We start from the raw sequence: 13,830 nt of genomic DNA on the forward strand, positions 1-13,830 counted from the left end.
TTCCACTAAAATAATCACCTTTCTACAAATCAGAAGATGGAGTTATTGCAGTGTGTTTCTTGTTAATGGTATGCTCTGTTATTACGTAAGTTGATGGTTTGGTCCAACTGAGACCCTCCCACCCCACGCTGTCAATCTACCCTGAGTCTGTGTCTTAGGCCCACCACATGCTTGGAACTCCACTTTGAAAATCCCCTAAACTTCCATGCTTGATTAGTCCATGTGACCCAACTTTCCCCCATTACCTCCCTCACTGGATGATGATTTTGTGAACCCTGCCTTTTACCCTCCCCAGGATATCTCTGATCAGCTGATGCTTTGTACCCTCCCTTTGAACCACCTCCATATTTCAGCTGTTGCACACTTGCATTTTCTGTCTTTTGCCCCCAGTATTCCCCAGAGCAATAAATCCTCTGTTATCCCATGCAAAAGACTTCCCTCTCATCCTTGCCTCCTCAGAGTGCAGACTGACAGCCAAAAAGCCGTAGAGCAAGTGCTCTAATCACACCTCAGGTCATCCTGCTCCTGGGGTGTGACCCAGTCCTGTCACAGGCCCAAGTGACAGGGACAGATAAGCTCTGGCAAGATGCAATATCGAGTATACAAACTTAATCTTTGGTAATTCAAGAAAGCTGATAGTAGAGACAGTTTTGTATTTTTACAGAAGTAGCATTAATTAAGTTGAATTCCTAATAGGGGAAATTGGTAGAGATGCAAATATACATCTCTAGACCAAGTGATAAATTATCATCAAGCTTTGAAATTCTGCAGCTGGCACACAAAACACTGAGAACAGCCAGTCTGAAAGACTACAAGAACCCCAACCTCTTCTCAGTCAAAAACTGCTTCTTCAATACATGGACATATACCTTAACTTAGTATGAACTCACACATAACTCCATTCTTTAAAGTAGAGACAAATGGTGCTCTCTGTACCAGCTCTTCCTCATCTAAAGCATTTCAATAATACCCATGTTGTCTGATCTGTGCTGTTCCAGCTCTCAAAGGCTGGTGTTAATTGCATGCTTTACAATGCGTGCATATTAGTCATAAACATATAATTAGTGTACTAAGATAAACACACTGTTTTTGCAATAAAAAACAAGTGTTTTCCTCCATATAGCAAACTTTAACTGCCATATGTTTATCCCAAACAACTCTACTATTATTTTCCCCATACACTGAAGTATATTGAAAAATTCCATCTGTATAACTGCATGGAAAGTATTATTTTACAACTTATTAATTCATGACAAAATTTAAATATGAGAGCCAAAGGATGCCAAGTTATGCTAAAGAGAAATACATCCCGCTGTAATCTCAGAGGAAAAATGTATCAGCTTCAATAAGGTGGAATTTCATGTAGAAAACCTTATTTTTAGTACCTTTTACTATAATGTACAGTAAGTTACTGCCTCAAGCTGACCATTTAAGTAGAAGGTTCATCTTAAGTCCTTCAGCATTTGTTTTAATCTTTTCTGAAATCATACTGTGTATTTCACAGATATACCATTACTGAACCAACTGGCTAAACTGAGAATTTCGGCTCTTACTTCACCAGATGAAGAAAGTGCATGCCAAGTGCAACCTGTCAGAATTTTTGCTGCTCTGAAAAATTAAAACCGACTGAAAATCCTAGGTCTGGTGGCCTAGGGTGAGAATTTCTTGTTCATGTGTATTTTAAAGAAACCACTTTAAGTACTTAGTAAGACAGCTTTTTATAATTTATTTTAAATGTTACATACTAATATTAATTCCTCTCTGCCACCATTTTCAAGTAGATGCTGCAAAACACCTAGCTGAATTTTCATGGAGAGAAAATAAACTAAAACTAAACCAAACCAAAACAGAATGAGAAAAAAGAAATCCCATCCAAGCTGTCAACTACATTTGAGCAAAACAACTTCTTTAAATCAACCTCCTTCAGCAGTGTGAAAATTAATGAGCTAACTTGTATGTGGGTGTGAATGCTTATGGCACTACTGCTATTGGATAAACTCTACTAACTTTTGTTTTAAAATAATTTCAACTCTTACAAATAATTATAGTTTTTTCAGCACAAACAGAAATTCTGTTTCCTGAGAAAGCCATTTTACTCTGTACCTGGAGCCAGGTTACAACTTTTTGCTATCCCAAATCAATCTCTCACAGAAGAAGTTAAATAAGGTTGGAGAACTCATCTCAAGAAAGCAACGTTAATTGTATAGTTCTATTGTATCTTTAGGGAGAAGTTACAGTTTGGGGGTTCTGAGAGGTGTTTGGGGGAAATTATTTTCTTCTATTAATTCTTCCTGACATCCTTTATAAAGTAAGCACTTCTGATTAAAATCAAAATAATAAAGCAAGAACAACTTATTAAATAGCAGCCAAATTAGCAGATTGAAAATCTGCTTGAATCTAAATGGTATAAAAAAGACAACTGAATTCTGAATTATCAAGTTGCTCTAAAATAACAGCTAAAATATTTTTATACATATATACAGTATATATTTATATACATATACCTTTGCTCCCACATACGCTTATATAACTCCAGACAGTCTAACGGGAGGACAAATAACAAAGCCAATTGTTTTTGTGACAAGCCACACAAAAGATAGCAATAAACTAGAACAGCAGCACAGATTTTAGGACTGGTTTTGGTCTTTAATGACAATTAATCAAAGTGCAAGGATTAAAACAGGCAAAAACTATACACTGCATACACTTTTATATGTCAAGAATCATTATATGTCGAGACTATGAAGGAAATGAAATGACGTAGAACAATCTGTTCAAAAACAGAGCATCGCACATTAGGTCTTCCTTTTCCCTTTTTGGTACTTCCATTGCCAAACAGCAATTTAAAATAGTCTCTTACGTAAGTATTAATGTAGAATCTGCATTTTTGAGCATTCTACATTCATGTAGAATCTACATTTTTGTGCCTTGGAGGGTTTTATATTGGGGATTTTGTATTTTTTTTTCAATGTCTGTTTCAGCTATGTACCAGTCAAAGTGAAAACTCCAGTTCTGCAATGATGAAACAACCAGACCCTAAATGAGAGACTATGGAAAAGATTCAGCTCAAGATGACAACACTAATATTCAGGAGTTACTGAATGTTCAGGCTCTTATTAGGGCCATAACATCACTGGAAACAAAGAAGTAACCCAGCCTTAAGCAGACACAATGCATTTGATTCAGCTGCTGAAACACAGCCTTTGATGACTGCCTGAGATATACAGCAGTAATTAAGACAGCTGCTTTAACATCTGCAGGTCTGACAGAGGACTCGACATTTTGGGGCAGCAGCTAAAGGACAAGAGGATGACTGATCATGATTCTCTAATAATTTCTAACAAACTGTGATAAAAATGTATGACCTACCAATTTAATGTAAACAAATGTTCTAAGAGATCCTGTCTTTTCCCAGATATAGTGTTTGGGAGAACTGGAAAAGCAAAGGCACTAATGCTCTGTTAATCAGAAATTTTCTTTTCCTTAAGAAGCCTTTAAGAAAATCATTCTTGTAATTTGAACATATTCTCCTCTAGAAAATACATCTGCTTTTCTATAGAGTTCATTTTCAAAAAACTTTAAACTTAATTTCTCTTGGGTTGATGTGCCACTTTACAGTAATTATGCTTTCATATTCAGATATGTAAAAAATAATGATTTATAACAGATGTAAACATATTTTAAGTATTATGCAGATTTAACAAAGTCACAGCTCACTTACAAGGCAACTGATTAATATTGTTTTGTGCTTACACACAACACAGCATCTCATGACTAAGCATTTCATTTGAATTTAATATTTTATCATTAATATTCTGAAAGGCTTTTCCTTAATCAAGACCATAATCTTCTCACCAAGATATTTTGGTTGAGAAGCACAAGATTAGTTGTGTAGGCATTTTGTAGCACACACAAGTAAAAAGGATGAGGGAGTAAAAAGAATGGGGATTGGTGAAACTTAACATTTTGCTTAAAAACAATCTGGTACACTGGAATCATGACAGCTTCCAAAAAATAACTTCTCAAATGGATTCCAGGAGTTCAAACAACAGTGACAAGCTGACACAAAGCTTGTGCAAATGCATTAGCTCCTATAGAATAGTGACGCGCATCTTTTATCTCAGCATTCATGAATTTCTTTTAGAGTAGGACCACCAAAAATTTGGACAAAAGTTATGCTGAAGCCAACATGACAGCAACTTTAAATGAACTATTTCTAAGCAGTGTATGTATACATACAGCCAGCTCCTATCAACATTTCTATGAGTTTTAGGGGAAAAAATTAGAGGAAAAATTTAATAAAAATGAAATTTTATTAGAAATTTCTAGGGAAGAGTTCACCAAGAAAAAACTGATGAAGAAGTATAACCAGCTGGTGATGCTGGCTGGCATAAAGGCATAGTAATGGAGACTAATAATTCAATGCTAGATGAAAGTAAGAGGGATAGAATAAGGTCACTAAAGGTTTAAAAAGCAAAACTGATATACTTACAGATCGGCATTTTGAATGCAATAGAAAAAGTGATGCCCAAACACATGTATGCCAGACCTTAATCAAGTTAAGATAAGAAAACTTAGAGCACCAATTTGAAAAGGTATCAGTAAGTGAGGAAGAACAACATTTTTCAATTTCCTCAAATAAGGATTCTGTAAACTAATCAGGATGTAAGTGAAAATGAAAGGAATACAAGAAAAGTCTTCCAGTTTGGTTTTTTTTTTTTCTTTAAAGAAACTAAAATTCTGTGACAATGACGGTGAAGCACAAGGAATTAGATGAAGTGTAACTACATGGATTGCAGTTATGGGATTCAGTGAGGTCAGAGAAACTGAGTTATTGAATATATTGCTTTTCTAACACTGCAGATGTCTGTAACAAAGGATAAGTTATACAGTGAGTAAATTTTTGGCTATGGTTCCTCCTGTGTCATTCCAAGAAATGAAAAAAGCTATAAATCCCTATTAAGTCAACTGGGAGAGAACAAAAAGAAAGAATTAGCAAATATATAGAACTTCATTTCCTAGTGTAACAGTCTGAACACAACATGCCAAGGAGCCATATTAAACAAAAAGAAAATACACCTCAGTGCAGCAACATATAAACTTGCCAGGTCTACCTACTTCCAATTCTAAAGAGACAATCAACCACAACTAAGAAGGAGGGGGAATGAAAGCTATGTTGGAGAAATTTTTGAATGTCAATTCTCCAGCATAATGAAAATTGCTTCCAATATGCAAACTGAAATGATAGCGAAGTTAATTAGTGAGTTTACTCAACTCTGATAAACCTTTGAATAAATTTCTTAATCATTTATATGCATGCCTAATTGTTCTGCCACAATATAATACTACAGCACATGAAAGGTGATGCATGACAAATTTTTATAGACATTAAAATATTGTAAACATATGCATCCACACCCATATCAATTTTATTAACATCTACTTAACCTCCCACTCAGAGAGATGCATCTACAGATTTCCAGAAAATAAAAAGCATTTGTTCCAGGGAAGCAGACCTGTTCTTAATATTGATGATTCTGGCAGACACCAAATGTTTGGCCCTCTTCCTCTAAATACTACTTACAGTGCTATTTTACTTTCCTGCCATTAATTTCATATATATGCAAATGCATATGTGTACATGTATGTCTACATATTCATGCACATATATATTTACATACACATACACACATGTAGATACATAAAAACCACACACAAAATATGGACATATTCTCCATGGAGGCTGAAAATCACAATTGCTCAAAAAGTCACCCTATGCAACATGAACGTTCTTTCTTTGCTTCCCTCTTTCATCACCCCCTTTTCGCCTCTTCTTTCTTTTATTTCTTTAAGGTTTCTAACCACCTCTCCTCACCCCTAGATTTATTTATTTCTCACTTATTTGATTAAATAGAAAAAAAGAATAAATTAAATATAGAATTTTCCACTTCAAAGAGTGTGAAAAACATTCCTGTTTTTATAAATAGGTAAATAATTACATCTTTAAAGGGAGAAAAGTACTTGAAATTATACAGATACAGACATAAAATAATAGACATAAAAGCAGAAAGAAAAATAGAAGACTTGTTTCCTGTTGTCCTGCCTGTGGAACACTCAATATTCCTTCTGATCTTACACATAAAACCAATTTCACATGCAATATATGAACATTACAAAATAACAAATCATAAACTTTGTGATGCACAGAACTAAGGGGAAAAAAGTTAAATTCAAAGCACTTTTTGGTTAAATATGCATTTCAGGTTTAAAATATTTTGTTTTGCAACTGGGACAGATTAAAATATATATATATAAATGTCTACTTAAACTTAAGTTTTGTTGCACATTTCCTGCCTCTGAGTTTATAATTTTTTTTTCAATGGTGCTAACACTGTGTAGGAAGAAGCCACTAAAAATCAGAACCAAGCATAAATACATAAGCAAAACTTCGAACTTAACCTAACAACAGAAACTAGTAAATGTCTAATGTTGCTCATTTTATCTAGTAAGCAGACAGATGTTGCTAAAGACTCAAATTTGGTTCTTCAGAGTAATGTAGAACAAAGTAATTTAAAATTCACATTAAAACTTACCTCTGTATCTTTACTGATCAACAAAGAAGGCCCAGAGATATTTGAATTCTCACCTCCTTCAGAAGGAAGAAACTGGTAATTCACAGCCTCATAAAGAATCTATAAACATGAAATAAGTATTATCTCTTGCCAGCCAAATAAGACACTGGAAGATTTATGACTGATTTTGTGGGAAACCCAAGAAACTGTGATGTAAAGGCTTCCATGAAAGAAAAGAGTGCAGGAGAAGATGCAAAGAAACCACAGCATCTCTGACATCATCTCACTGCTGTAGTCTCTAGACAAAATTACCTTCCCTTCTCCATGAATTTTGTGCACTATTTTTCCCATAATCTAAGAATTTTTAATTTTTTATTTTTTTTTAATTTTATGTTCCATGCTGTACAATGTAGGGTAAAGAAATGTCATGAAAACATCCACAATCTGAACTGAGACTGGGCACTGGGCAACTCCACAAAGACAGGTGTTCCACAGGACAGAGGCTTTGTGAGCACAAGTTCTGCACTGAAATTCCATCTTCATGTGTTGCCTGTATTCTCATAGACACTGCTATTCAGGGGATTTTTTAAGGAAAAGGCTACACACTTGCAGCTGTCAACCAAGCTGCACATGTGCTGTAGTTATGATTCCCTTCTTCCATGTTCTCACATTCTGTATCCAAAGACCTCTAAGATGTTTCTACTACACAATTATAAATCTAAGAACATTGTGGACTCTTAGACAACTAAGACAATTATGAACTCAAACAAGTCCTAGTATGTAGGCCAGGCCACAATTACAGTGAACAAAAATTTAACATTTTGACAATCTAAATTACTGCCCTTCAGTTTCAAATAAAACTTTTGCTATGTCACCTTGACATAAGTTGTATTTAAATACCACAATTATGTGTTCTTACATATATAATGCGATCAGCTCAACACCTGAGATGTGATTCTATCAAGTCAGTCATTGCAGAGCTAACAAAAATTGTTCAGGCACAAAACCTCTTGTAGTTGTTAAAACCATTACATCACTGAAATCTCTGAGAAAATAATTTCATTGTATATCGGGTAATGATCATAACGACCATAGAATAAACCCTTAATAGATATTTGTGTGGGCATTTAATCAAGTTGCATTACAAAGTATAAATAACAAAAATATTTTAAAATATCATCAGTTAAATTTGCAAATAAAATGTTTGAATCAGGCCATCAATTAACAAATTAAAAGTATTAGAGAATATAACTGCACTTCTACTTGTGAAACCAACTCATCACACAAAACTGCTTAGAAAGAGACCTCATTTGCTGAAAAATAACCATGAAAGTAGAAGAGTGGAGTAGAACAAATATAAATATACTGGAAGGTAGAAATTAAGGGAATAAACTTGAAAATGAGCCCACGTCCCTTTTACTTTAGCAGGCATTGAAGTTTGATGAAAGAAGCCCCAGAAAGAGGTACCTGGGTTTGCAATGAGCTGCTGACTGCCAGCAGTGCCTCTATGGCACTGGGGGGACAGTGTGTCAGAGCAAAGGCCATGAGCTCCTGGCGCATCCCCAGGTCCTGGAAGCCCTCGGATTGCCCAAGCTGACTGCACACCTCCCAGCTTTTGGAGTAACCTACAAGGGAACACAAAACACACTTCCTATCATAAGTGAAAGGAGGATGCTGCCCAATTATTATTGGATGAGACAAAGGAGGGTATGTGGTATTCCTGTCAAGGCTTAGCATCCTCTGTGAAAGGAACCATAAAGGCTCTTTTTATAAAACAGAGATGGAGCTCAATTTTAGATTGACCAAATACATAAAAGACTGATCTTTAAAATATTGTAGATAACAATAAAATAGCCACCTGTAAGCTTATATCGTATATTTCTACATATTACAATAAGAAAATAATAATTTATTTTAGAGCATGATACTGAACATTTTACTGGAGTAGCTGTAAAAAACAAAGTATAAAATATATCACTTGATATATTAAAAAAATCTCAATAAATCCTGATTTTTCCCCCCCTCATTCTCAAAGAGGAAAAAAAGGCCCAAAGAAACAAATCCCATCCTCCTTAGTATTTTGACAAATGTATTTCATTTACCTCCACTCATACGGTCACATACACAAATCATATAAACAGAACAAATATAAAAATATCTCAAGAGTTGATAGAAAGGTAGGCTTCTAAAAGAGCTGTATTTTCCTGCTAGCTGCAGTCACATGGTTTTACCTGTCTGAGAGGGCTACAGTATAGAAAGAAGTAGAAAATGTGATTCCCAGAGGCATACAGAAAAGCTCCCTGAGGTTACACATCCAATAGTTCAGTACACACTTATTCCAAGCAGTATTTGCTTTATGTGCCTCTATTCAATGTCAGTGCACTTGCACTAATGAGATGTAACTGCTATTCTAACCAAATGGAACAGTCTGAAATACCACACCTCACAGAAAGACAGAAGTCAGAACTCAGATTTCCACCACCATCACCTCATGCATCCCCTGTTTATTCACTTCACCTGTGGCCATGAGCTCCTGGCAATGCATACTAGCTGCTTTGTAGTCCTGGAAACTGAGAGCCTGTTCCACTAAAAGGATTAAAACTTGACCTTTTCTCTCCATCTGATCATCTCCTATAAGAAAAAAATCAAACTTTTTATTAGTTGATTGGAATTAATGGTCAACTTAAGCTTGCTGCTTTATTTCTTAAGAATTAACTATATACCACAACATGAAAAGCCGCTCTTGAAACTGAAACAGAAATAATATTATCTGCTTTTTCCTGAAGGGAACAATAAAAATAGTATTTTAAAAAAAACATTGGCACCATAGCTTGTAAAAAACCCCAAGCCAATTAGCATGTTATGTCAAGGTTAAGAAAAAGGTTTTGAAAACTGAATTTATGTGATGGCCAAAGCATAGATCAAAACCGATATTTAAGCTAAGTGATATACAAATCAAAATCCTGACACTGAAAAAAATAGCCTATGTACTGTAATAGAAGAAAAAAATTGAAATGTTTGTTTTCTTATAATATATAAAGACCCATTTTAAACTGCCACTTCATGGCTCCAAATGGCATGAGATGTAGAAAATGTAAGCATTTAAAAATCCCTAACCTCATAAATTGAGTGAGTAGAACTGAAACTAATTTTTCCACACCATACATCTGTCTCAGTCACCAGACCTTCTGGACAAAGCCTCTTCCACTAGTTAGGAATCTAAAGTTCCACTTTAGATACTAATGAAACTTTGTAGAAAAATGTCCTGACCTCAATTTTAATACATCAGCATTCACAGATGAAAATCTAATGAGACAGCTCATCTACTTTCCAAAGCCAGTTACAGTCAATACAAATAACATTTATACCTTCACTAGTCATCTATGTTTTTTTTAAGCTTTTTTCAATTTAGAATGAACAATTTGCTGGCCGTAGCTTGTCCAATCTTTTGCTCAAAATACTATGTCTGTCCATGCACTGTATGAGAAGGTGACAAACCATACACAGGAAAAATACCCTATTAATTTAGGAAAGAATTTTTAGAATAAAAACAAGCAGATTTTTTTTAAATGGAAGCTTCTTGCTCATGCTTCTCCTCTATTATTAAAAGCAATTTTATGCAGCCAGTGTTGTTACAGTCATTTGAAAAGGGCACTGGTTTATGAAACTGTATTACTACAATTTGTGAAATGCAAATATTTCAGAAGGTTAAACAGATCCAGTTTCCAAAACCATTTAAAGAGTACATGTTCTTAAATTGCATAGCTGTTATTTTTAGCTCCACTTTGCAGATCCATCACCACAGACAAAGCAAATTTTAAAGCTTTCTCAAAAAGAAAGCTGTAGCAGTTGCACTACAATGACATTCAAGCAAGTGAAGTACCCTAATTACTGAACTCAATCAAGCCTCCCCTAATCCCCGCACATCACGACTAACTCAGCTGGGAGAACAGGTTGGCTTCCCATCATTTTATCTTCCTGTCTCCTACTCAATATACTGCCAGCATTCCAAGTTGCAAATTAATCACATTCAAGGCTCTCCTGTTGCAAAATTTTGCCCTCTGGAACCTGGGAACTTCTCATTAGGGCAAAAGCAATTATAGATGCCAAAGATGTGCTTCTGTCCTCACAAGCTAAATGTGAACTGCCATTTCTCTAAGCAAGGGACACATACTTGCCACACACCTCCTGATGGCCACTTCACCCTGACAGCTCGACTTCTTACACAGAGATCTGACTAAGCAGCAGACACGAAAGTCAAGAGAAACAATCAAACTGTTCCTCCTGAGATTTCAGACAAAATAATCACTGCTATTTATGCCCACGTAAAAATCAGTGGGTTTGCAAGAAAGAAAGGAAGAGCATTTGGACCAAGGAATGCTTGAGCAGCTGTATGCTATCAAGTCCCCCATCCCCAGTGTTCCAGCCAAAGACTTTTGGTGCAGCAGGATACACCTCTGCACATTTTACAAAAGCACAAGAAGACAAGATAAAGATAACTTTCCTTCCAGTTCATGGCTATACCTGCTCATCATATCTCCACTCACTGACACTTGTGATGCCTTGGCATTCACTGCTGTGGCCAGAACAAACTGGCTCCAGTGTTACTCAGTGAATCCCTGAGTGAAGCCCTTTTTCACACACCTTTTACTAACCATGCAGTGACTGATAATGCTCACTGCTGCAGTTTAGTCGTTGTCTTCTATTCAGACATAGAAAAATTCACTGCTTCATCTTTTTAACACATCATTTGATGGCATTTTAATAATTAAGTCTTATAAAAGGAAAAGTTTTGAATTCTAAACTGTCTCCCTTGCCACTTTGACAGCTATCTGTGACTTAAAACCAAGATAGGAGTAACAAAATTCTTCAAATGGTGACCTGATTATATAACATACTAATTCTGCTTCAAGCCTCTAACACCTGATGTACAGACTCAAATCAAATCCAGAAACTGGAAAGTGTTAGGGGTTCTAATAAAAATAATGAGGAAAAAACATGCAAGCTCAGAAAAAATTGAATTTTTTTCCTGAGAAATAAAGGATATTCAAATACTTTTTAAAAGCTTGGATCCAATCTGGATTATATAAAGAAAAAAGCTTATTGATATACCTTGGGTAATGCATGGGTAAGATGCATGCTATTTTGTGAGTGGATAAAATAACATTATCCTGAATGAAATCAGACCATTAAAACTTAGAAGTCAAATGATATCAGCTTTGTACATACACTTCAGAATTTCAATGTCACCTAGAAGATCTAGGAGATTAGAAGCCATCTACATGGTTAATTCCAAATGAAGAAAGTCAGTGTTAAGAAGATGGATTTAAAAAATAAGCTTTAAGGAATCTGAGCAAAGTTTAAAGCTACTACATTCACTTACTGATATTAAAATTAAATAAATTCTCATAGAAAGTTGTGAGAAAAGAGAATAATGGAAACATTTCCAAAGAGCCTGACAAAGGAAATAATGACCAACACTCAGCAGATCTTTTTGATATACTGTAAGAGTAGAGAAGATGCTACAGATTTCTGATACAGAAGTTTTTTTTCCTACTTTTATTTTTGCACACATCTACTCAAGTAATTGCATTAAGTGAATTTTTACACCCATTCTTAACAAAGAGCATGAATTAAGTGAGGATTGCAAGACACAGGGCAGCTTCAGCTCCCTGAGCATGTGCTGATTTTCTGGCTGTCATGCTGAGCACATTCTCCCTCACTTACTTTACCCATCTGTGAAATTAAGATAACAGTTGTGGGCTTACTTTACAGAGGTAGACATGAGGCTTAAGTAGAGTTCACTGTAATTAATCAAATACTTAAAAGCAATTAAGGAGCTGGCTGATATATCATTACCTAAGCAAGATTTTAACTTTGATAAGTATGAATATAAATTCTCTTACTCACTTTCATTGCTGCTCTCTAAGCAAACTGTATTCAGAGTACATAGTTCACAAAGCCCCTTAATAATTACTCTGTGCAATCTACCCTTGCATCCACAACAAATGCATTATTTTAAAATTTTAATTAAAATATGTATGTTCTTAGGATTTTATAGGCTATTGCATACAATAAAACATAGCATATGCTTTATATATAGACACACACAAAAAATGTCCATAGACATGGACAAATGTAGCAAGCAGATCTTTCCCTATCTGTAATTATACAGGGTGAAGTGGCAGGGGAGGCAAAGAGGGGAAAATACTAAAACAAATTCCTCCACTGAGCAGACAACACAACACTCTTCAAAGTGGATTTGAAACAGAAGGTACCACAACTTCAAACATGCACAACCAATAAACTAATAAGTATGTTCCAGAGGACAAAATCAGAATTTCTTACACAGCAAAGATGGCTTACAGATCAGGGTAATTGTGTAAGCAGTGAAAACCAATTAAGAACAAAAATCCAATCTTTCTTCTGGCAGCATTTTATATAACTCTTCATTAAGTCCATAAAGTTCAATCTCCTTTTTCGATATCCAGACCCATCCCAAAATATCTCAATAAAACCATTTGTTTTCATTGTAAGCTGTTAGAAATCACTGTACCCCTTCCCAGCAGTTTTACACCTGCAAATAAAGACTATCTGTAGGAAAACTGCAGGGAAGGTTTTCCTTTCCTAATATTAAAATAAAATATACTAATTCAAAAATTTTAGAATCTGTATGCATCATCTGCCTTTTTGTCTATAAACTTAGTTATGGAATTATAGTAATGTTTGTTATCTCACAATAGGGCTACCAAGTCCTAATATAACTCTTCATCATATTAAATATAGTATTAATAATATTAATAATTAATTGTAACTCGGTAAGTTAAATTACAAGTTCACAGGTACATAAATACCATTTCTACATGTCTGATTTCAATTTATGTTCTTAATCTCTACCATCAAATTACACAGCACTCCTCATTACAGACTGTGATTAAGGCTACACCAGCATTACACTTAAAATCTGTTTTCAAAGCCAATAACCTAGCTATTCTAATGGTAAGACTCTTTAAATTCAGTGCAAAGTTACCTATTCTACCACTCAGCACAGGTACACAGAAGACCTAAAAGTAACACTCTACAGCCTTTCTTAAATAATTTGGAAAAATACTGTATTTATGTGCATGATTTGAAATGATGACAATCATGTTTCCTTTGTATGCTACTTGGCAATAGGCATACAAAGGAAATGCCTATTTGCTTATCATATGGGCTAGATACTTGTCCATGGCCTAGATAGTCAGGCACAAAAAAATTT

The 13,830-nt window shown here is 35.0% G+C and overlaps 1 protein-coding gene across 1 annotated transcript in view; it reads right to left on the reverse strand.

Moving 5' to 3' along the window:
* NBAS (NBAS subunit of NRZ tethering complex) overlaps positions 1-13,830 on the reverse strand; it is a 161,769-nt gene that overhangs the window by 85,379 nt on the left and 62,560 nt on the right. Inside the window, exons 33-35 of the mRNA XM_015621281.1 lie at positions 9,090-9,203; positions 8,040-8,197; positions 6,594-6,692 (exon numbers count right to left, since the gene is read on the reverse strand). Coding sequence (XP_015476767.1) covers positions 6,594-6,692; positions 8,040-8,197; positions 9,090-9,203 — 371 coding nt within the window. The remainder of the gene's footprint in view (positions 1-6,593; positions 6,693-8,039; positions 8,198-9,089; positions 9,204-13,830) is intronic.

This window comes from Parus major, chromosome 3 (assembly GCF_001522545.3).
Source record: "Parus major isolate Abel chromosome 3, Parus_major1.1, whole genome shotgun sequence".
Lineage (NCBI taxonomy): Eukaryota > Metazoa > Chordata > Aves > Passeriformes > Paridae > Parus > Parus major.